The sequence below is a fragment of the Cheilinus undulatus genome, linkage group 16 (assembly GCF_018320785.1).
Source record: "Cheilinus undulatus linkage group 16, ASM1832078v1, whole genome shotgun sequence".
Taxonomy (NCBI): domain Eukaryota; kingdom Metazoa; phylum Chordata; class Actinopteri; order Labriformes; family Labridae; genus Cheilinus; species Cheilinus undulatus.
In genome coordinates, this window is record NC_054880.1 from 13,967,801 (window position 1) to 13,992,717 (window position 24,917).

The window sequence follows — 24,917 nt, forward strand, 5'->3', positions numbered from 1 at the left end:
TAAAATAAAGAAGTGCTCAGTATAGCTACTTAATCATATTTTCTTTTTCAGTGACAGTAGAGGTGTCAGTGTTTGGCCTGCTGTGTGATTAATAACCAATTTGTAAAAAAGATGAAATAATAATTACACTAACAGTCTGCCAGCTGAAATCCTCACAAATGAGTGTGTCTCCTCAGAACCAGATGTTGGCAGGTGTTGGGGCGGCTCCTCCACGGTGAAGTTGCCCCCGAGGGCAGATTCGTCATCGAGTGACCGCCCTCCACTTAGCAGACGGCCCGAGGTGATGAAAAACACTCAATTTGTGAGATACACCTCGCAATTAAGAGTTCACACAAAATGGAGAAGGGCACGAGACCGCTCTCATCACATTTTCCATCTTTCTAAATATATTTTACACACTGGGTTCATGTTTCTTCCATTAGAAGCAGCGCTCGGCTTTAAAGGACCAAAGCAGAGGCTCTTTTTCCTTCATATGAAACCAGGAATAGACATTAACCCACATAGCAGGATGGCAAAATGAGCACATATTCAATTTCATTCACACAAAAACACTGTAAGGCCATTAAAATTCCTCCCTCCCTGTCCCAGCCCGGCCTCTGTGTCAAAGTGAAAGCTGCTCTGAGGTTACCAAGTTAAACAGACATCCCTGAACTAGTTTCAGCCTGCCTTGTTGTAGTTACTGTTGCTAAAACCACTTTTATTCCCGCCTCTGGGAGAGAAGTTCCCTTTGTGTGAATCTCGCAGCGTTCGCACACTGTAATTTGAAGGGACTGTACGGAAACACTGGTTTGGCTGCCTGAGCATGACACAACATGTAAAAATCCATTCAGCAGAGCCAGGACATTAACTCTTTCTGTGCACCTCCATCGCTTTTATATAAGCAGAAATCATAAAAACTTAGCACATCCAGCTCTAAGTTAAATTCCTCAAACATTATATCAGATATCTGAGCTGTCATGCAGCTGTTAGAATATTTACATTTTTTCTACAAGGGTTAAAATTAATTTTGGACATCTTTATGTAAACAAGGGTGTAAGTTTCTACTCCCTGTGTGGCTGTTTTCGCCAGCGAGTGTTTCCATGGAAGACACTGATGCTAACAAGCAAAGCTGATAATCTTATGGCCGGAAATGAAGCCAATTAGACAGTGGTGGAAAATAATTAAGATTGAAGTTTCGGCTGAGGAAATATGGGGAATCTTCGGGTTTTTTACATTTAATATGTCACGGTAATTTGGCAGTCAACAGTCACTCATTTAGTTTATTACAAAGTCTGTTGTTGTAGCTATTTGATGAAATAGCATGGGATCATCCTTCATTATTAAACTAAATAAAAAAATGCTCACCCAGTCAGACCTCAAAAAGTCATCCATGCACTTACCTTTGATTACTGTAACTCTCTTCCCTCCGGTATCACTAGAAAATCCCTCTCTCGCCTACAGTTCAGAACACAGCAGTAGGCTAGGCTTCTTACTAGTTTTAACAGACGGCATCACATCACCCCCATTATAGCGTCCTTACACTAGTTCCCTGTAAGTTTTAGAATTGATTTAAGATTTTAATAATCACTTTTAAAGCACTTAAGGGCCTGGCTCCAAGCTACTTTACAGAAATTTTAACTCCCTACGAGCCAGGCTGCAGCCTTGGATCCTCAGGCGGGGGCCTCCTGGTCACTCCAAAGTTGAGGCAGGGACTTCTCCATCAGGGTGCCTTGACTTTGGAAGGACCTGCCCGAGGAGATAAGGCATGCAGAATCAGGGACATCTTTTTAATCAGCTGCATTAAACTCATTTTTATAGACTTGCTCTTATGTGATGTCGTCTTTCTTCTTTTTGTCACTCTTCTCTCTTAAATCCTCTTCTTCTTCCTCAAATTTTACCTCAAAGCTTCTATGTCTGCTCTTCTCTGCTTGTATTTTATTCCTGGTTTGATTCTGATTGCTACTGTTTATCTTCACTTTACCCACTCTCTCCACTTTCATCGTTTTTACCTCTTTTTGCTGTTGTTTCTAGTCTACCTCATTATTATCATTATTATGATTTTAATCATTTTTGACACTTTTTTTAAATTTATATACCTTTTTTTTCTCTTCTTTATAATTTGGATACTATTATATTTCTGGTCCTTAGGTCTTTTTTTTGTAGCTGGGTTCCTGTGTTGCCTGGATTGGTCTAGGTTATTCTGGGTTGTTATTCTTGGTCTTTACTTTTACTCTGGAATTTTGCATACCTAGGTTTTCTGTCTTTTTAACTTGACATGTTTTTGGGCTTTATAATGTGTCAACCAGGATGATTATGATGTTTTCATGGGTTCTTCTATTGTTGGGGATTTCCTGTTGTGTTCTTTGCTTGTGTTATGATGCTTTGTCTTAATTGTGATTCTGCTTATTGTCAAAGCACTTCATAAATCTCCATTTTTAAAGGTGCTACACAAATAAAGTTACTGTTCTTATTATTATTAAACAACCACTGTTGCTGGTAAATTTCTCAAAAGTGGAAAATATTCTGCTGAAGGAATTGGTAGTATTATGTTAATTTGGAGAGGGGTCTGGCAGACCGCAGATCTTGCAGACCAGTACTGTGCAACGCCACCTCTGTCAGAATGGAAGTGATGTAATTTCCCAGTACAACGTAGTTCCCATTTTAGAATTTTTTTCAATTCAATTTATCCATAAACAAAGTCTGTCAGTTACATTCATTAAACAACAACATTGCAAACATCACAGACTAAGCTACATTTCATAAATAAAACAGAGAAAGAGGTCAGAGGGCTAACTCTGGGGTAACTTATGTTCTGTTTTAAAAGTAGATAAGCAAACAGTGGCTCACATTAGCTATTATAGCTACGTAGTTAACACTACGATGTCAATGTAGCTATGTTTGTTTTGTTATGTCTGCTTTATGTATGTTTAGCTAAAGCAAACGAAAGTAAAGTGAGCCACTGGTCATGCTTTCTAACATTAGCTAACGCAGCTAGAGCTAAAGTAGCTACGTTGGGCATAACAGCGGCATGCTACAGATTTGCTAATGCTACATTTACTGTGTAGCATAATTTAGCTCAATAATTTAATTTAACTCATCATCTTCTTACTAGCTGTGTTTTGTACTCCTAGGATAGGTGTGTGTGTTGATGTTTAAGTGTGTGCTGTGATGATTGAATCGTTAGTAGTGGACATGCTTCCTCTCATGGCTGAGGCTCACGCTGTATTAATCTGACATCTGTCTACTTCACCACTGACACTGTCTTCCTACCGTGCTCACACTGCCATCTTCTGGAGATCCACGTAAAAACGTTTTAATTCTCCCAGCCTGCTTAACGCTACCAGTCACTTTCACCAGTGCAACAAGTGGTACAAAACGCCAGGGAATTTTGGTACCATGCCATTTTAAATAAAAAGTACCAAAAAATCAAGGGAAATTTCAGCACACCATGCACACTAATAGGTAAAGTAGTAAAGGCACAACGGATTACTCTATTCAAAAATATTCAGATGTTCTCAATTTAAAAAAAAAAAAAAACATCCATAAAAAGATACGTTCGCAGAAAAAAATGTAGGATGATCAAAAATCTACAGCCATGCCAGATTCTCTGTGAGGCTTTACTTAAACTGATTTTTTTCCAGGACTACCGACACGTAATTTACCCCAACCTTCCAGCTGAGAGACGACAGACTCTCAACCTTGTACCATATGGCTAGAAATCTGAAGCGTAAACATGAGCTTACTGGTTGTTCTTAGCTGCCCCATATGCATTGCAGACTATCTGGATATGTAATAGTATGCAGATTACAGACACTGACCCAAACATCCAAAAAACAGTTTAAATGTCCCTCTGACTTGAAGAAAATGGATAAAATAGTGCTCATTATTCACATCCTGTTTTCTACTACACACAAAAAAAAAAAAAAAAAATGTAGTGGTACACAGAAGACCCTGACCCTGGTCTGACAGTGGGATTAAAAGGATTCAGGAATGATCGTCGGTGCAGGTTAAAGACAAGGCCAGGGACAGAAGAGGCATCACAAACCTCCCTGACCTTCACTCTGTGGCTAAAATGAGCTCAGATCTCTGCAGAACAAGAGCCACGAAAATATTTTTAAAAGCTCTAAAGAAACACACACAAGCTCTGTCAGTGCTGCAGCTTATTCTGACCGTGGACATTTAACCACAGTGATCGCTGAGGTCAGAGGCTTGTGGATCATTAACAGAAAACTATTTGATGCAAATGGCCGAGGCAGAGGGAGAAAAAAAAACACACTTTCAAACAGAAGTCTGATCATTCTGGCTCGTGTAGACAGTTCAGCACCTGCTTTAATAAGCACAGTAAAACCCTTTTAAATTACTCTTATAAACATTAATAAGGCTTCAGGCTAATGTAATAAAATACACAAACTATTTCTGTGTTTAAACATCATTGTCAGCACCGTGAGGCATGTTGGAGGGATGGGAAACTCCATCTCCATCTCCCTGCTCCGGTTTTATAGGGTAAACATTTTCCACCTTGTTAAATGAAGCCTCTGTTTCACTGCTGTTGTTCTCGATTTATCACGCAGTGTGTTTTTCGCGGGGATCCAGACCTGTCGGGCTCTGGTGCTTTTTTATAAGACACGAGGAATGCAGAGTCAGATCTATAAACACAGGTAAACTGAAGGGAGAGAGTAACACTGAATGAAGAGGAAAACAGTGCATGCAGATGAGTGCACACATTTTAAAGGTTAGAGTGTTTATTAAATTGGTGTTTATGCTGAGGATCACATTTCAATTTAGTCTTACATTAACAAACCTCCCAACCATGCAAACCAATGGACTAGCCAATTTCCATGTCTGTCATAAAGCAGATCCATCTAGCAAAGCTTTAAGTAAGAACCAATCAGCATCTTTGGAGAGGAACCAGGTGGTAGCTAAAGGCGTGGTTTAGTTTACCTGAAAGCCTGTAAACAGTAAAGTGAAGAGATTATCACAGATGTGGCTACAGCTGCAGTTTGATCATTTTTTTATTTAAACGGCACAAAAATGCGCAAAAGCTTTTTGCTCTTCCCCTGACTGACTTCGGCAAGAGTTTGACATACTCACTGGCTCCACTTACAGAGGACAACAACGGCTACCTGTCAAGCTCACTCGCATCATGTCGTTTATGTCCTACATAGCTATGTAGGTAATGTAGCGAAGTTAGCTTTAACAGAAGTAGCATAAACTAGCATTGCTAATGTAGCTTTGTTAGCTTTAGCTACATTAGCCACTAGAGATGTCAAACTTTCAGTACCTCACAATTTGTATCTCAGGATTCTGGGGGTCACGATTTGATTCAGAACTTATTTTTTATTAAAAAGCTAAACAAAATGTGCTCAAAATAATGCTTTTTTTAAGCATATTTGTAGACTTTTTTTCTAGCTAATTAAAATAAGAAAGAAAACTGATTTTTGCTTAGACTGCAAAATAATTAGAAATATAATGCGTGGGCTTAAGCAGGAAACATATTTATCAGAAACTCAGCAGCAAGAAAAAAAAGGATCATAAACCTAAAGCCTTCACTGTTCAGAATTCTGTAGGGACACAGGTGTTATGGTTTAACTAGTGACCATGTTAACTGGTGACTGTTCAGCTGAATGTGGCGTTGTCATAGTTACAACACTGTTAAAACACTGAACGTATTCTGTTATGTCTACTTTATGTTCAGAAGATATGAGTTTAATAGAAAAAAGAATAAACAAAGTGGGCGTTTTCGATATCTATTATTAACCCAGATGCATTTTATTGTGTAACCAGTTAATGTGGTCACCCATTAAACCATAACACCGGTCTTTGACATGAAAAAGATGATAGGTCCTGTTGTTTTTATCGTCTGTACTGGTAAGCAGTTGTTCGCTGTTGTTCTGATTAGTTTTACTCCGAGTGAACGTGTCTGTATGATGTAAACTAAGACATGAATTGTTGCTGAAAAAGCTACATTAGTTTAGAATACTAAGCAAACACGTTGGGTCAGGTTTTCTCCTTCCTGGGATTGTAGAATCCACCATGAGTCTTAAAACTTTTTTTCTGGCAAAACATGAGAGGCGGAGTAACTCACAGGTCCAAAGATGAAGCAGGCAGAATCAGACACAATCATTTAAACATTGCTTACACTGAGAGCTAGCGCTGCTAATGCTAATAGTGCAGCGTAGGAGCAGCAGCAGTGTGCTTTGTGTTGAAAATGCACTTAGGCTGTGACAAAGTACATTTTAAAATATCTTTTTTTATTTTGATTTAAGTCAGAATCACAGAAATTAGCGTCTGCAATCCAGATGTGAATATTTTTACAGCACCTCTTTTAGCTACATACATATTTAATGAATCAAATATGGAATAAGGAGATCTGCAAAATTGTAAAGGTGTACAGTCTTCAGCTACATTACCTATGTAGCTAACATAGTTTAGTTAGCTTTAGCCTTAGCTACATTAGCTGCTTTGCAGTGTTTTTTCCCATAAACAGACTGTTTTCAGAGCTTTACTATAAGTTTTGTAATTCAGTTTGCTGGTCAGTTAAACTCTAACTTTCGCTGTCGTCTCACAGACCGCAGAGCTCAGTCTGCAGCCAGAGCGTCTTGGCACTTTACCTAAATTTACTTTTATACCTTCATAGATAAAATATTAAAGTATTAGAAAGTGTTATTCACTCTTCGCAGGCCTGAAAATATGATGAGTTGAATGAATTTTTCCAGGATTGTTAATTAAGTTGCTTAAATCCTGCCCAAATCAATTGATTTTTTTAAAATAAAACTTTCCAAAAAGATATGATACAGTATTAAGTGGTGCTGTCAGAAACTTGAAGCTGTGAATAGTCATTTCTCCAGGCTAGAGTGAAGTGGAAAAAGAGTGCACAACTTAGTAGTATCCCAAATTTATCCAGGTGGGTGGTCGATGATTTTCATCCCCAGGTTTACTCTGAAACAAATCACATCTCTGTAACTCGATTAATTTAGATTTTTCCATTTGAACACATTAAAGAACGCTAACGTGATGATTCAGATTGCCTGGCTGCAGTGAGTTTGTTGTGTATTTGTCCTCAGAGAGAGTTTGTGTCTGTCTGAAGGGGAAACCACTGCGTCTCCCTCCTGAGCTGCTAAGAGACCAGCTGTTTGACTAAAGTAAACAAAGACTGCACGGACGGGGGACACGAGCTCCTAACTTCCTGCATTGTTGCCCACAAACTGCGTCATAGGATCATTCCTGACGAAAACACACACACAAGTACATTTACATTCACAAGCCCCAGGCGGGGTTACAAATCAGAGTATTTGCTGCTTAAACAAAAGGACTTGTGAAATAACGGGGTTTAACAGAGGGAAACCTTTGATAGCTCCTACATTGCACTGAGGTAACCTTGATTTTGTTCATCTGCCGAGTTTCATGAATGAATCTCTCAGCTGTCCCTTCAGGGTATATGATTCATTGAGCACCTGTGAGCAGCTTTTTTTCTTTCTGTAAGTCTCAAAGGGAAAAAAGGATCAGTAAATAAATCATGCACTATGCTGCATAAAATAGTATAAATCACACCACAACTGTGTTTACTATTCGTGGCTTATGGTGAATCAGAGATCGTCTGTTTGTTTTTATTGTTTTGATGTGCTAGTACTACTGCAGAGGCAGTTACATGTGTGCAGCTCTAGAGACGAGGAGAATTTCCCTGCAGGGACAATACACATACAGATAGCTATCGTATCATATCACTTCTGAAATAGATTCAAGACTATTTTGCCAAAGTAGCTCAAAAGATTTGTCAAAAAAAAAAAAAAAAAAATTTGTTTGCATTCTAACCTAAATGCTAATCAAAATATGCCATACTTTTGTGCTTGTTCACAAGCTTTATCTACAGATTTAGTGGGCGTGTATTTTCAGGGAAACGGCTCTCACAATTGTCTTATCACACATCCTGTGGTAAAATCACAGGGCAACATCCAAAGTTAAAAAAATATAGCAAGTGAGGAAGTGAGAAAAGCTGCAGTTCTTCCACTGTCCACTCGAGGCAGGCTCCAAAATCCAAGGAATTCCCATTTGGTCCCATATAAAAATGTCAATTTTTATGCCTCCACTCCAGCAACAGCCGAGGCCGGAGGAATTATGTTTTTTGGTTTTCAACTGGTCTGTCCATCCATCCATCCGTCTGGGTCATCAAGAACTTTTTCAGGAATATTCTTTAATAATCAGAAACTAACCAGCACTTCTTCTTTACCACAACTTTAATCTGTCTGCCAACTGTCTACCTAACAGAAGCAGAAGACTGCAAGGCAGTGATTCTAGTTACTTTACTGTCTGGTGCCATAAACAGATTTTTCTTTGTCTCAGTAAAGATGATTTTCATTGGTAACAACTGTATGTGGGTTGTATTTTTTACATTTCATCTGTTTTTAAGTTTTAAGGCTTTATAAGGAGTTTGGCTGTTTGTTTTGTGATATTTTAGTTAAAGGGAATATGCTAGCTAGGACAGCCGGATCATACGTACTTTAACCGCTCACAGCCATAAACACAACTTTAACTTAATTCCAGCCAGGATTTCATCCGGAGTCTTTCCCATGTTTTATGATTTTTGCTGCACCTGTAACGCATGCCACCACAGCCTGTTGTGGAGGGACAGCAAGACAGTATTGACAGACATCCGTGTTCTTTTTTCTGAAGTCACGTGATCACCGAGGTGAGTGGCAGGTCGGCAGGTGTGTGGTCTTCAGTGATCTGACAGTCTGGCTGAGTCATCTAGTGTGTGCGTTCAGAGGATCAAAGATGAAAATTCTTTGAAATTGTCCTCATATCTGTGGTCTCACACAGTTTTAAAATCATTTCAGATTTAAAAATTGTGCAGTGTGTGGCTGGCCTTAATAATTATTTAAGCCCCATCCTTCTGCAAGTTCACTTTGTGGGAAGCTTATAACAAGTTACAGAATCTTTAGAGCCTAAAATAACCAAATAGCACCCATTAACTTCATCTACATTTCACATAAAAAATGGTAAGATAAGTTTAAGTGTTTTTAAAAACTTAGAATGGTTTCATTGTGCTTGACTTTGCCACGGCAGCAGCTGTGGTTATTAAAAACCTAAACTACATCATCTCTCATCACTGATCTACACACAGAAAGAAGAATTAACTTGTTTTAAGATCACATTGCTGTGGATCACAATAAAGCCAGCGGTGAATGTTTAACAGTTTGATTTTAGAGAAGCCCCTCAGGTGATGCAAGCGCCCTGCTTTGGCACGCCATGCATGAGAACATTCGCGCAGGTTTAACTACATGTGTACATTCGTGGTTTGCCAAATTGGCATTAAAATCATTACCAGGATTTCATTCATCACTTTTAAAGCATCTTAACACACAGGCAGTGTTGATGCTGGTGGATACAGACAGATATTCTTAAGGCTTTTTTATAAACATGCACTTAATACACAGCACAGTCTTCATGACGGTAATTAAAACAATACTGTGGCTAGTTGTTAATTCCCAGGGACAAAGTTTTACGGTGTTACTGCCCATTCCTAATGCTAGCTCATTAACAAACTAGATGATGTGTTGCACAAAAAAAATCTGTCTGCCCCTGTTCCACGTCTTTGCCTGCTGGTCCACTGACTGGATGTTGGCCAATATGGAGACTGCCCTTCATCTGGCTTCATAACACCTCAACAAAAAACAGTGAGTGACATCACCTAGACTACATCAGTGTTTACAGTGGGGGGTTCATCCTGAGGTTCATTATTGTCCATGTTATGATGTAGGTTATAATAGAAGAAGTCAGCGATAGAGGTGTGTGGCCCAGGGCTACCTGATGTTAGCTGTCTGGTGTCGCGTTGATTGTCTTACTATAGAAGCAGCTTGTTTAGCTGCCCATTCACAGTTCCAGTATGTTTGTAGAGTGACTGACATAACGACATTTATCCATAAACTGACAAATAAGTACAGGTTCATGATCACACATCCTCCTTTAATCTGTTCTATTTTGGTCATTTCTGCAGATTTACACTCAGTTTTCTGGTCTCAGGTGTTTCTGCGAGGCATAACTTCTAATTATTACAATTTCTCATAGCAAAATTAATGTTTCCAGTCATGGGATGAAATGAGCACCTGCCACCTGCTAAATGCAGGGTAGAAGCTGGCTGTGGCAGGCTAAAATTTCAAGTAGAGGTCCCAGCATTAATAAAGAGAAGCATTTACATTATAGATAAGAGATAGCCGTTGAGTGTGTATGGTGAAGGTGCAAGAAAAGGGGCTTTCTTTTTAAATGGCCCTATTTAAGCCATTCATCAACATCCTTAGAGTGTAGAGAGCAGGACTTTGAGCAAGAACGCACTCTTAAAGTTCCCATTAGTATAAATATTTTAGCTTACATGTGTTTATATATTATTTCTATCTTAAGTTGTATCCATTTTTAAAAAAATATTTTACATGTGCACATAATCTGAGAAAGACTCTAGCAGCCCTGACCTTCATCACTACAGAGTCATACATATCTGGTACCAGCTTTACCTGGCTACACTACTCAGTTTTGGTAGCAGGTACTTCATTTTCATCTCAGTATGTACTATGACAGTGTCTGCATCCTGTCAAACTTGCAAAACATGTTTGCTCCTTTAAAATCATTGCCCTTGCTTATGATTTTATGCGCTGCCTTTTTTATTTTGCTGCCCTTGTAAAGCATGTTTTAACTAGAATTTTGAATATTACTTTATAAATAACGGCTTTCATTATTCCTGCAGTCAAACTTAAATTTAGAGATGCTGTTAAATATGACACATAAAATATAACCGAGCCATGAAAACACAACTAGAGATGTTTCTAATATCCTGTGATTGAAGATGCAGAACTGCTATCAAATACAAAAAGAAGCCCAGCCCATGGCCTGAACTATAACTCTGGACTTGGTTAAGTCATAAAAACTGGTTCTACTTTGTTTTACTTTTATTCAATCAATAAAGATTTATTTCACTATGCAGACAGAAACCGATCATTACAAGCCTCTTAAAGTGAAGATTTATTGCTGGGTTGTTTTATAGGACATTATTCGATTATAACTGCTGTTACATGGTTAAGTTCAATAACAGTCACACAGCTTTTTTGGGCGGAACAAGGCTATAATAAATGCAAGCTTGTCCTTGAGAGGTCATAAAAACTCACTCCAAGAACAACTGATGATAAAAATCTTTTCTTGGCACTTATAAAGTTTTGTCTTCAGCTCAGATTGTTGATTTAATGGCAGCAGGCTTGGACTTGTACCCTCCTCCATAGCCCAGATTTACCAGCAGAAACACCTCAAATTCATCTGATAAACACCTTAAGATTTCTGACGGCCAGCATGTCAAGTTTTCAGTATGAAGAGCAGATCTTTAAATCTCTCAATAGTGAATAAAACATCAGCTCTGAATCCATGCAGAGATAAATTACAGCAGTGTTATTAAGCAAAGGAATAATGTGTTAAAGGCTCATTTAGCTTCAAGCACAGTCTCTTTTTAAGCATCATAATGTGATTGCTTCAGGGCAGTTTCAGGCACTTTTTTCTTTCTCTACTTCCCTGGAATAGACACGTCCTCCACAGCAGAGTTTTTTTTTTAAGCATGTGATAGCTTGCCATGCAATTATCCTTTCCTGTGTCATGAAGGGAAAGCCTTGAGAGCCAGCCTGGGAGGAGAGGTGATGAACTGGGTCAGACAGAAAACAAGAAGCCTAACTCAATGTCTCAACAAGTCATCAGATGATGAGGAAGTGAGCCGGGTACTTCCCACCAAACATGCTGAGAAATTTCACCAGAACCGGATACAGCTAGTTACATCAAGTTCAAACCTTGAAGACACTGAGCTGCCATTAGAGAAGAAGTGAAACCATTTCTGTTTATGATACGAGAGTTTCTGAAGAAAGAAATCATAATTAATTAAAGGTGAACATTTAGACTTCAGAAAATGTGATGGAAAAACACATAGACAAGAACAACAACAAAGAGACTCATGACTTAAGGTACAGTTGTGACCCAATGACAGTGACCTTTGACCTCCAAAGTCAGATCACTACATTTAAAGTATTCTTCAGATAGTGCATTCACAAGCAAGAGATGAACAACTTGAATAACCAAAACAGCAAAGACACACACAACTACTAGAAGAAAATTAAACATTAAAACTTCACAGAGAAATAAAATGACTATAAAGAGACACAATCAAATAATATCAAAGATAGTCAGTGTTTTACATCAAACACAACCAGAGAGGAACAAACAACCACACTGAGGTTCAACACATGAACCAGGACATGGAAATGACCTAAAAAAGACACAAAGTAAGCCTAGATAGGTAAAAAAAATAACAACAAAATGACAAAACAACAAAGAGAAAAAATTGACCACAAAGAGAAACAAAATGACGCCAAAGAGAAAAAAATGACAAATAGAAACAAGATGACATCAAAGAGAAACAAAATGACAACAAAGAGAAACAAAATGACAAAGAGAAACAAGATGACACCAAAGAGAAAAAATGATGACAACAAAGAGAAAAAATGACAACAAAGAAACCAATGACAACAAAGAGAAACAAAATGACAACAAAGAGAAACAAAATATCATCAAAGAGAAACAAGATGACAACAAAGAGAAACAAGATGACAACAAAGAAAAACAAAATGACATCAAAGAGAAACAAGATGACATCACAGAGAAACAAGATGACAACAAAGAAACAAAATGACAACAGAGAAAAACAAAATGACATCAAAGAGAAACAAGATGATGCAAAGAGAAACAAGATGACAAAGAGAAAAAAAACAATAACAAAGAAACAAATGACAACAAAGAAACAATATGACAACAAAGAGAAACAAAATGACTTTAAAGAGGAACAAGAGGACTACAAAGAGAAACAAGATGACATCAGAGAAACAAGATGACAATAACGAGAAACAAGATGACAACAAAGAGAAACAAAATGACATCAAAGAGAAACAAGATGACAGCAAAGAGAAACAAGATGGCAACAACAAAGAGAAATAAAAGACAAATAATATAACAAAATGACAACAAAGAAACAAAATCACAATAAAGAAACAAAATGACAACAAAGAGAAACAATATGACCTCTAAGAGCAATCATCAAAGTGATAAAGATCAAATACAGCATGGAATCAACCAACAAAAAGTAACAAAACACTAAGAAGAATACAAAACCACAAAGAGATACAAAAAAATGAAACAATAACTATTTAAGTGCAAAAATGTATGTGAGTGCACAAAATTAAAACTACTGAGACAACTACACACACACACACACACACACACACACACACTCAGAGCTAATAATGCTTGTGTTTCTACAGCATGCACCATGGTCTGTCTCTAGTACATGCTGGAAGCACCACTCCACTCCTAAACACAAGGAATGGGGAGCGCACTGAGCATCCCATCATAAATAAAACACCATGTATGGACTGCAGATAATTCATTTTATTACTACATCAGCATGTAACGCTTTATTTCTCTCAGTATGTCACACAGTACTGAAATACGTTTTAAATGGCACAAAATCTCATAATGTGACAAGTTATTTTTTAAAAGCATGTTAACTAACAAACCAAGACATAAGGCATAAATCAGTCACAAAAGAGATGCAAATCACAAACAAAAAGACAAAGAACACCAATAAAGATAATCTGTCAGACTGAGTGTTGTATAACAGCAAAATATCGATTTTTCATGTAAGTATATTTCAAGGTGTTGACTTGGCAGTAAACAAAGTAAACACTTTACCTATTATCGATGTGAAGCATATGACTGCAGAGAATCTGGCCTTTAAATTTGTCAACATTTTTAAACATTTATGAACAAATTCCACATCTCTCTACATCCAGCCCTGAAAAAGGAACTTTTATAATAATCAAAGACTGTCCATTAAATTGTTCCGGGTTGAGAAATTTTACCCACAAGCAAATAAAAATCTCCCACAATGCAGCAGCTGTGGCCTGTTGTCTGCATGGTGAGAAACAAGGGAACAGTCACCATTAAAAATAGAACCAAGTATCATTTGGCTGCCGCTTCTATGGTCCTCTGTTGGGCAATGAAATGTACTGTTCTCAAACTTAATTATTTATGTTGTTTGGCCAAGTAAGCTCAATGAGGGAAAAAAAGAGCACAGGAAGTGTTTCTATGATAAATAAACAGAGGGACTAGCTGCTTACACACATGAAGAATGGACTGCAGTGATGCACAGTTTCACACCCAGCATGTAACGCTGCAGAATCAGAGATCTGTGAACTGCAAACGTCTGTTGACACGTAAATCTGTCAATTCTCGACATAACACGAAATCCTACAAGCCAATTGGTGCTTTGTGGGGAGATGCTGCAGCCTCAATATGCTGCCTCAGCCTCATTTTATTAAATGTTATTTAACGCACTGTCATGTTTATGTAAAATTCATGTTTTCCTTAAAAGTCCCACTTTTCTCAATCATGCCGACACATTCATATACACAAATCACTATTTGCATAAATATTATGTACCATACTCATTCAATCAGATGTGATGGAAACAACAGGCTTGGAGCTGATTAAAGATCAAAAACAAACAATGCATCCACAGACGTGTTGTATGTTAACACATACAGAGACAAAGAGGAGCCAGAATTCATTTCATTACAACAAAGACCATGAAACAGACACATGAGGTCTACAGATATGCTACAAAATTTGCTGAAAGAAGCATTAGGAAAATGTATGTAATGCAAACACAGTTACCAGCAACACTGCCACAAGCTCAGCTGTCATCCTGTACATATTTTGAAGTTGTTTTAATCATATAATAGAAATAATTTTGATAATAATCTTTTGTAATATTATCATTTACTACATTAAACCTAATTCAGGGACTCTCAATCAAAACAACAGCAAAAGATGACAAGTAGAGACATGCAACTCAGCTTTACCCACCTGTTATTCACTTCTTGTCTTGAATTGAGGACTGTATTCACCGTGATGGAGATGTGCACATGTGCAATAGTGACATTGGTGGTCACATGATCTAAAGCACATAATGCTGCCAGTTCTTTGCTGTTGGATAAAAACCAGAACTGCAAGTTTTGTCATTTCCATGACAAATCTACATCCAAAAACCTCCCTGATATCACCACCAGCAGAGCTGAGCACTCATACAGAGTCTATATGTCAAGTACATGCAGGCTACAGGTGAAGCTTATGCCATCATAGATACACCTGCATGACAATCCAGGCAGACACTCAATTACTCAATTACAAATATTTAAAGTGACAGACCTAATCCAACAGAGGTCCAGCCAATTGGTGCTAGTAGTCTCAATAGTAGTGAAATGGGATCACCTGAGTGCAGTGAATGTGTCTCAAATTACTGTAGCATAAAGACATCTGTACCTGGAAGGTTCAGTCACTGGTTAATCAGTATCGGGGCTACCATTACACCATGAAGACAAAAGAACACCCCGAGCAACTCAGAGAAAAGCATATTAAAAAAGGATGAGTCAGGGGATAGATAAAAACACATTTCAAGGCAATGAACATCCCCTAGAGTTCAGTTAAATCCATCATCAAGAAAGGGAAGGAATGGCGCGCCGGTAGTCGAGTGGTTAAGGCGCATGCCATGTGCGCAGGCGGCCCGGGTTCGTGTCCGGCCCGTGGCACTACATGTCTCTCCCTGCTTTCTCCCCTGTTTCCGACTCTATCCACTGTCCTATCAAATAAAGGCAAAAAGGCCAAAAATAAATCTTTAAAAAAAAAAAAAAGAAAAGAAAGGGAAGGAATATGGCACATGTGTGAATCTGCCTAGAAACCTACAAACTGGGTGACCATGCAAAAAGGAGACTAGTAAGAGATACCACTGAGACACCTATGACTACTCTGAAGGAGTTACAAGCTTCAGCAGCTGAAATGGAAGAGAATCTGAATACAACAACTGTTGCCCAGGTGCTTCACTAGTCAAAGAGTTATGGGAGAGTGGCAAAGAGAAAGCCACTGTTGAAGAAAACTCGACTAGAGTTCACCAAAAGGCATGTGGGAGACTTCATGGTCAAATGGAAGACAGTTTTTTTGGTCTGATGAGACAAAAATGGTGCTTTATGGCCATTAGACAAAATGCAATGTTTGATGGACACCAAACACTGCACATCACAGCAAACACACCATCCCCACTGCAAAGCATCATGCTGTGGGGATGCCTCTCAGCAGCTGGCCCTGGAAGGCTTGTAAAGGTAGAGGGTAAAATTAATGTGGAAAAATAGAGGAAAACAATTGAGGACAATCTTATTCAGTCTGCAAGAGAACTACAGCTTGGAAGAAGACATATTTTTAAGCAACACAATAACCCACAGCATACAGCAAAAGCTACACAGAAATAGTGTAAAGAGTCAAAGCCCCTACTTTCATTCAATAGAGAATCTGAGGCTGGACTTGACAAGGATTGTTCACACCCAATGCCTGCACAACCTGACAGGGCTTGAGCAGTTTTTCAAAGAAGAATGGAGTACAACTGCAGTGTTCAGATGTGCAAGCCTGATCGAGACCGATCCACACAGACTAAGTGCTATGATTGCAGGCAAAGGTGCATCTACTAAATCTAAATACTAACTTTGGGGGGGGGGGGGTTATGCAGTCACTTATTTTACACTACATTTTTGTTTAATTGACATTACTTTAAACCTGTTTTGACTTTGACATTAAAGAGGGTTTTTGTGCCAAAGTGCCAAAAAAAAGCCAAATTACACTGATCAGTTGTGTCCATGATCTTTTATAGGCATTTTTAACTCCAGGGAAGATGCACCTCAGCTAAATCTCTGGGGTTTAGTTACTTTATAAGATTTTGGGTGCAAATTTGGCTAAATTGCTAAAGCACACATCTATGTGTACAGAGGCAACAGTGGCCCTGAGTCTGACTCGGCCTTAGACAATTTCTTGCTGTCAACTCATCTTTTTCCTTTCAATATTTTTGTCTCTCTGCAACTATCCTGAAATAATAAAAGTAAATGTTTCTTAATAAAAATAAACATGTGTTTCCACTGAGCGGCAGAAGGATGTGTGCTGTAAAAACAAGGCTCACTCTTAGGTGTACCGCACCATTTGCTTCTTGTTTCAACAAAATTCAATAAAGTATTTTATAGTTTCTGAGCACAATGCCATCACAAAGGATATAAAATCAAGGCCAGATCTATCAGTGTGATTGAGACAGAAGAAATCCTCTCTCAAGAAAGGGGCACAGGAAGGAAACAATGTTGCTGGTTAAGCCTAACAAACACACCTTATATCAACAATATGAAGGGATCTAATTACCTTGTGGTTGGAAAAAACAACTGAGCAGCTCCTCTTGAGCTTGCCTCAACAAATCCAAGCAATGCAGGACACATTCAGTCTACATACAACTGTTCCCCAGGTTCTTCACCAGTCAAAACTTTATTGGAGAGTGGCAAAGAGAAAGCCAATGTTGAAGAAAACTCCATCAATCTCCACTAGGGCTTACCAGAAGGCATGTGAGAGACTCCATCGTCAAGCTGAAGAAAGCTCTTTTGTCTGATGAGACAAAAATGTTGCTTTTTGGCCATCAGACACCAAACACTGAACATCACCAGAAGTGGTGGCAGCATCATGCTGTGAGGATGCTTTTCAGCTGCCAGCCCTGGAAGGCTTGTAAAGGTAGAGGGTAAAATCAGTGCAGTGTGGCTGAGACAGAAGAAACCCTCTCTTTAAAAAGAGACACAGGAAGGAAACAATGTTGCTGTTTAGCCTAACAAACACACCTGAGATCAACACTATGAAGTGATCCTATTACCTTGTGGCTGGAAGAAACAACTGAGCAGCTCCTTTGGAGCTTGAGCTCACAGATCCAAGAGATGCAGGACATAAATTTAGAGGGTGGACTCACCTTTGAGATTCTTCGGGTTGTTCTGCTTCGTACGCGGCATCTTTTCCGCCCTCAGTTCACAGGTGCATCTTGGGGAAATTGGGATCTAGAGTCGCCTCCTGAGCCACAGTCTCGGTGCATCTACAAAAAAACACATTCATGTTGTGAGTGTGAACATGGAGTCAAACGGATCAATACACCAGCCTTGCAGAGCATGGACTCTCACTCTGCAGCTGTGTGAGAGTCGAGCACCGAGTCACTGATTGAGTTTATTCCTCAAACAGGTGCCTCAGCCGGCTCCTATCTCCTCTGTAATAATGTGCAGTGCGGCTTGGTCTCAGCTCGGGGTGCTGCCTGCTGTCAGAGGGAGGAGAGAAGGTGTGAATATGTTCCCTCTTGTATCAATATAACCTCTGCAGCAGCTGCTATCTGCCACTCTGATCTGGAACAAAGGACAGAGAGGTGGAGGATCCGTCTGATTATGGGAGACGCCTGATTGACATGTCAGAGGCTGATACAGGGAGCACTTTGACGAATGTCAGCACAGATGACGAACGATGCAAACAATAAGGTCCTGTGTGAGCCGGTGATGAACGCTCAGGGCAGCTGGGCGGCCACATAAAGGTTACTATCAGAGAAATCTCCCTGCTGAACTTAAGTCACTGCAGAAAGTCGTAAAACACACCTCCACAAGGGGAAACATTTGCGCCCTGATGCCCTTTGTATAAAACAAAAGAGCACAACCTTGACATGCAAATGTTGCTTTGTGAGAAGAAAATGTGGGTGTTGAAGTTAAATGTTAGTGAGATGTCAAACCCACAGAGCAGCACAAGCAAACACAAAACAGAAACTCACCCCTGCATGGTGGAAAAAAGCACAAAATCATGACTAAAAATGTCATTAAGTCTTATTTATAAAGCTTTCTTGCCCTTGCATCATCTCCACCTTGCCCCTACAACACCTCTACCTCTGTGCACGGTGCAGAGAGCAGCAGCAGTCCTTGAGGAATCAGCCTTTGTTTCCCCCCTCACCAATATTACATAACACTTACTACAACTGGATGATGATATTCTCTCCCCTCCATACAGTTGGTACATGTGGCGCTAGAGCAATGACATCATCTCACGGTGCATTTCGGTATGCTCGCATTGCATGATGATAATAATAATAGAAAAGCACATCCAGGTTGGGTTTGATGCGAGAATAAAACCTCACCTAGCTCCTTCAGTGATGCACAGGCTTGTTTCGCTGCAGGTTCGACGGCGCAGAGGAGGAAGACGTGCACATTTCCTCTGGCGTGTTTTGTATGTCCGTCTGCCAGCCTGTCTGCCTGATATGTGCGTGTCTGAGGAAACACCCTGATACTGACCCGAGGAGGAAAAAAAACATACATGCTTTATAATGGAGCCAAAATGTGCGCCGTAACGCGCTGCGCTAACCCTGACAGGCTGGTGTGCACTTGCAGGTGACTAATGAGAGATGATTCAAGTCACACCTGAGGATCCACCACAGGCATTATGTAAAAGGAAGGCAGCAGCTGCGCATTGTTCACGCAAATCACGCATTCAAAGCGCCTGAGAGTGCGTGAGACAGCTAATTAATAAGTTAAACATGAGAAATTTAGCATAGGGAGTGATGCTGCAGGGGTTGTTTTCCTATCCACGTTGCAAGGGCGCCAAATTTAACAGGCGCAATCTTGAATTAAATACCACATTCAGGGAATAATTGGGATTAACGGCATGCAGTGAAGTCAGCAAAACAATGCGTGGGAATAGCGCATTTTTTTGAGCCTGTTGCAACACGTGAACGCCCTGTAAGAGAGGGAGGAGCCAGGGAAAACCCCTCACTGTCTCTGCAACACAGCTCGACTGGGACACTTCCCCTTCTTATCCAATACGACCGTCACACACATGCAAATTAATCCCAACATAAGCGATGCAAGTGAACACATGAACACAGTGAGGTGGACGAGGCTAATGCTTACCTGCGAGGCACAAAAAAAGCAACAAAGAGCGACGCAGAGGACGTCAAGTTGCCTTTCCAGAGGAAGAGAAGGGTTCCTGTTGGGGTCCAAATGCTCAAAACGTGGAGAAAAAAAGGGGCTGTAAAAGTTTACAGCAGGCTAACACACAAGGCGGGCAGTGGGAGAAGCATGTCCGACCCTCTCAGGCAGCAGCTACCGACAGCGACCTATATCACAGTGACAGAAGCACGCTCCGGCTCCGTTTTTAGCTTGAAAAATACGCAGAAAAACAAATCAAACGCACCCAATTTGGATTTATTAATACTTTCAGGTGCGGGGTTGTAACGCACCTTTTAGTGTACAGAGGAGGGGGGTACAGCTCTGTGTTTTCTCCCTTCACCTTCTCTCTCACTTTCTATTGCAGGAAACAGACAGGCCCACTGACGTCAACGGGGGTCCCGTCTCCGCCTCCCAGCCATTGGGTGTCCTCTCTGGGCACAGGGGGGCTCCCGACGGACCACAGCGAGCTTAAGCACGCTCCATTCCTGACCCATCCTCTAATTTTTATCATTTAGTCTCCCTTTGCCTTCATTAAACTACACCCTTGCCCTTATATATTTTCCTATGGCTTTGTTTTGACGATAGATGACAAGCAGTGGAGAGTGTCGTTTGTCGTACACCCCCCTCAAACGGGCCCCTCCCTCCCTCTCTTGTGCACATAGTTTAGGACTGACGGTTTTCCCGGAGGTTCCTTGTTGTCAGGTCACGTTGTGCCCCTCCACCACTACCGACCGGGCTTTCCCTGCACAAACCCGCAGCAGGGACTCAACAGTGGGTCTCTCTGCACCAGGACCGCCGTCATCTTAGGATGAAAACAGTGGATGAACCGTGGCCTCCTCTGGCGCCTAACAACCACCCAAATAACCAATGGTGGAGGACGTAGGCCTACCAGAGGGAATAATACTAGAGTAGAGATTCAGAGTAGAGTGGAGACTGTAGCCTACAAGTTAAAGTTAGCGTTCAAAAACTGACTTCACCACTGCTGCATTCAAATTAGTACGGTAGAAATGCTCATTATATAAAGTGATTGTTTACAAGGCAATAGCCTACTGTAGCTCATATATTTTTAGAACATTATTTTTCAGTATACAACACATTAACATTGCTGAAATAGAGTGGATGGTTTATGAATTTCACAGAGATGATCCAGATTTCCTTACCCGGACATATCTACGGAAGCCTTCAGTGGACATTCGGTGCATTCAAGTATTCAGACCCCCTTCGCTTTTCAGTTCTGTTGTGTTGTAGCCTGATTCTACAATCTTTTTTTTTTCTCATCAGTCATATCACTCATAATAGTCTAAATCAAGGGAAAAATATAAATTGATTGGTTTTAAGGTTTTAAAACAGAAATAAAGCATAAGGATGTACAGTCTGTCTGCTTAGGACATCACATAGTAGAAAGTATAATTTTAATGAATGCAGTTGAGCTGAAGTAGCACCCTTAAAATAGGACGAAAGTACTTAAGGGAAAGTATTGAGAAGCCCTCTTTTAGAACATTAAGAGAAGTAGTTATTTAGCAAAAAAATATATTCAACAAGAAGACAGAGAGCAAAAAAACTTGATGATACCAGCCTGTCATTGCTTATCTCTCCACATGAATCAACCATATAACATTAGTTTATTGAGATCACCTGATCTCATGCAAGCCCTCATCGGCTGATTCGCTCTAAGCACGTTATTGGCTAATCCCTCTCACACTGCCACATTTAAACTGCTCTAGCCTGGCTCCGCTCTGCTGCTCCCTCGCAAGCTGCTCTTGCAACCTTCCTCCGCCCCAGCTCCTCCGTCATTCTGCCATTGACTTAATCAATGCCATTTGGGTTTTGCTGCTCCTCTCTCTGCCTCAGGGTTTCCTTAGTGGCATAGGAAGAGCAGGGGCGTGTGCTGTCCCTGCTTGTAGAAGGAGGATCCCAGAACAACCACACTGCCAAACATAAATAATGACAAAAAGTGCAAATCAATAACTGCAAATGTAACTGCAAATCATGCGTTTCTTGCCTAAGTGGTCCTGACTGAACTGGTCTAGAAATTACTAGCTGACACATGCCATTAGGAAGTGACTTTAAATCAAGTAAATATCAGTTTATAACTTCCCAAACTAGCATGCTAGCAACAAGCAAACCATAGACTGTAGAAAGCATTAGCCCATGCAAAGTCGCAGTACTTTTGCACTTTCACATCAACTTGTTTTTTCTACACTGGAGGCTGGCACTGTAACAAATGTGAAGTGTAGCCTATGAGCTAATGGTAGCAGGCCAGTTGGCAAAGCTAACTAACCAGCACGGTTGGAAAAGCGTAATGATTTTTTGTGCATTTTTTAAACTTAGATAACCCATGTCTAAAGCTAAAAAGTGTTACATTGCTCTGTAGTATCACTGCTGAGATTACATGATCTGTCCTTGACCCAGTCAGCTTCAGTTCGCAGAGCAGGTTTGTTTACATTTCACCTCCCTGTCTGTTCAACAGAAAGAGTGAGAGGCTGAGTATATTTCTTCAAAGCAAAGTACTTTAGCATCTTTAGACCGATTAAATAGTAGTTCAGTTTTAGGCACTTTACTACTTAAGATGTGTGCTTGCTTAAAGCTGCTGTGAGGAGTGTCTAGCTGGTTATGAAACAGACTGAAATCAGACTAATGCCTCTTTAGGACACAAAGTCATAAGAGAAACTATCAGAGAGGAGATTGATTACTCCTATAGTTGATTTATAATGACAGTAAAAATGCTTTTTGGTAGATGTCAGATGAGGTGACGAACACCCTGCAGAAACAAACTTTGTTTACATTCAGTATCACGATGAGTGATACATTAACTGGAATGTAGGATGAGTTTTTTTCTTTTCCCTACACATTTAACTACAAACAAAAACAGAAAAAGGAAAAAAATATGTGCTGATTTGTCCATAGGGTGAGCTGGAATCAATGTAGATTAACTTTAAGTTAATGTTCAGACAATAAACAAACAGATAATGACGCACCAGATAGAATTTTTCACAGAGTAAACATGGCATGAGATGTACTGTATTCCACATTCATCTGGGAAACCTCCCATACAACGTGTTTGGGAAGGGCAGGACTTTTAAAAAATCTTGGCAGCTGACTGGATGAACTCTCTTCATTGGATGACGCTTTCAGTGATCTTTTTTACTCTTTTTTTCATAAAAAAGTCCAGTTCTAATAAAACTGACACTACACTATAGCTACGTCCAAGCAAGACGTTACACCAGTGGCAGCCATTGCTACCAGCTTCTGGAACAACTAAGCCCCGCCCTTAGTGATCGCCTAGACCAGGCATGATCTTTCCGATTGGAGCTTTGCAAGAGGGATCATAAATATGGAGAGAATTCCACAAATATGCATCAGTTATAACCCAGTTATGAGATGTGCTATCCTGAATCATAGGTACTTCTTAGAAGCTGCTGCGCAGTATTTCTGGATGGTGGTATTTCTGCTTTCTTTTAGAATCAGGGCAGTCCGTAAGGGGGGATAGGGTGGAGTCCAGCACTCACTGACTTACATAATAGCTGCATATTCCAGGAATGTTGAGCAAATAAAATGTTTCAGAATGGAAATTCCCCCCTTTTGAAATATAAAAAAACAAGTGTTTCGAATCTGATGTCAAAATGCCAGAACAGCACTGCAGACTAAGATGACCTTAACTAAACCTTCACAGATTGGTGAACCTCCAACCATCTTCACTCCGAGAGGCTCTGCCTTTTTATAATGCTCCTTTTATACCCAATCATGTTACTGACCGGCTGCCACATAACTTATTTGGTTGCAAAATGCTTGTCCAGCTGTTTCTCATTAGTAACACTCATTGCTATTTTGAGATGTGATGCTGTCATCAAATTCAAAATGACCTAATATTTTCATCAAATGGTAAAATGCCTACTTTTCAACATCTGATGTGTTGTTTGTTTTCTATTGTGAATAAAATATGAGTTTATGAGATTTGAAAATCATTGCATTCTGTTTTTATGGCCTCCTTTGTGAAAACTTCTCTTTGGCACATCTTTGCATACCATTGGCAAGACTGTGTGTCTTGTGGAGAGTGAAGATGCCCGATACGGAAACGCCAGCTACACTTTTACAGGCACCTGGCACGCTTTTCTGGGCCTGATCCTGCTCACCGACTACTGGGCGCCAAGGTCCCGTTGGGCTGGTCTGGTCACCGGGGGCAACTGCATACGTCATGGTGGGGGCAGCTAAAAGGATACATGAGAGACTGGGCCTGGGCCTGGATGATGGCCATCAGGAGGCCAGGGCAGTACAGGACCAAGGCTGACGAAGCACTGAACCGGCATATGCTCCCATACTTGACCTGAACTTACATAGTGCTCCAACTTCATTGGATTCAGGGTTGTCCATACATGTGTACATATGCCTATCTCCAGCAAAGAGGCATTAAAACACAGAAAAACCCTGCCAAGCAATATGCATGTTTTCAGAAGAGGATTAGGGCCACTGAAAAAAAATATTTTGAGAAGCAATTTCTTTTTACATGTGAGAAAAAGTCTGAATTCTCAGATTAGAGTCAGAATTCTGACTTTTTCTCACAAGTAAAAAAAAAAAAAGTTGCATCTCAAATTTTTTTCAGTAGCCCTAATCCTCTTCTGTACATTTGCCTCAATAGGCAGACATGTATTAGTGAATATAGGAGAGCGCATATGGACAGATTAGGCAATGCATTGATAAACATTAATCAGGTTTAGGTGTGACTCATTCTCTGAGTCTTTCAGGGGCCCAGTCCTGTCTGTGGGCAGTCCACTCAGATGCATATAAATCTGTAAACTTCATAAAGGAGGACACTGTTTTTAACTCACAGATGTATCTCAGGAGTGTAAATATCACACTAGGTGGTTTTAGACACATTTCAGATGACCTTTAAACTCACTCTCACTATTACACATGTGTTTCCCCAGGCAGCTTTACTCACATTTTCCACAGTATCAATAAGATTTCACAGTGATGAAGAAAACACAGCGGCATTAAGGGAAACTTCTCTCTACCTTTCTTCCACTAAACATGGCAGAAACA

General features: G+C 40.0%; 1 protein-coding gene across 2 annotated transcripts in view; it reads right to left on the reverse strand.

Annotated features, from left to right (window-relative positions):
• Positions 1–20,223, reverse strand: part of hivep1 (HIVEP zinc finger 1) — an 82,153-nt gene extending 61,930 nt beyond the window's left edge. Inside the window, exons 1-2 of one of the 2 annotated variants that reach the window (XM_041809982.1) lie at positions 19,839–20,223; positions 17,876–17,995 (exon numbers count right to left, since the gene is read on the reverse strand). In XM_041809982.1, the coding sequence (XP_041665916.1) occupies positions 17,876–17,915 (40 nt within the window). In that variant the 5' untranslated portion in view covers positions 17,916–17,995; positions 19,839–20,223. Of the gene's footprint in view, positions 1–17,875; positions 17,996–19,069; positions 19,289–19,838 lie in introns of those variants that run through there. The other variant, XM_041809983.1, reaches the window with a different exon arrangement.
• Positions 20,224–24,917: the final 4,694 nt, after the last annotated feature.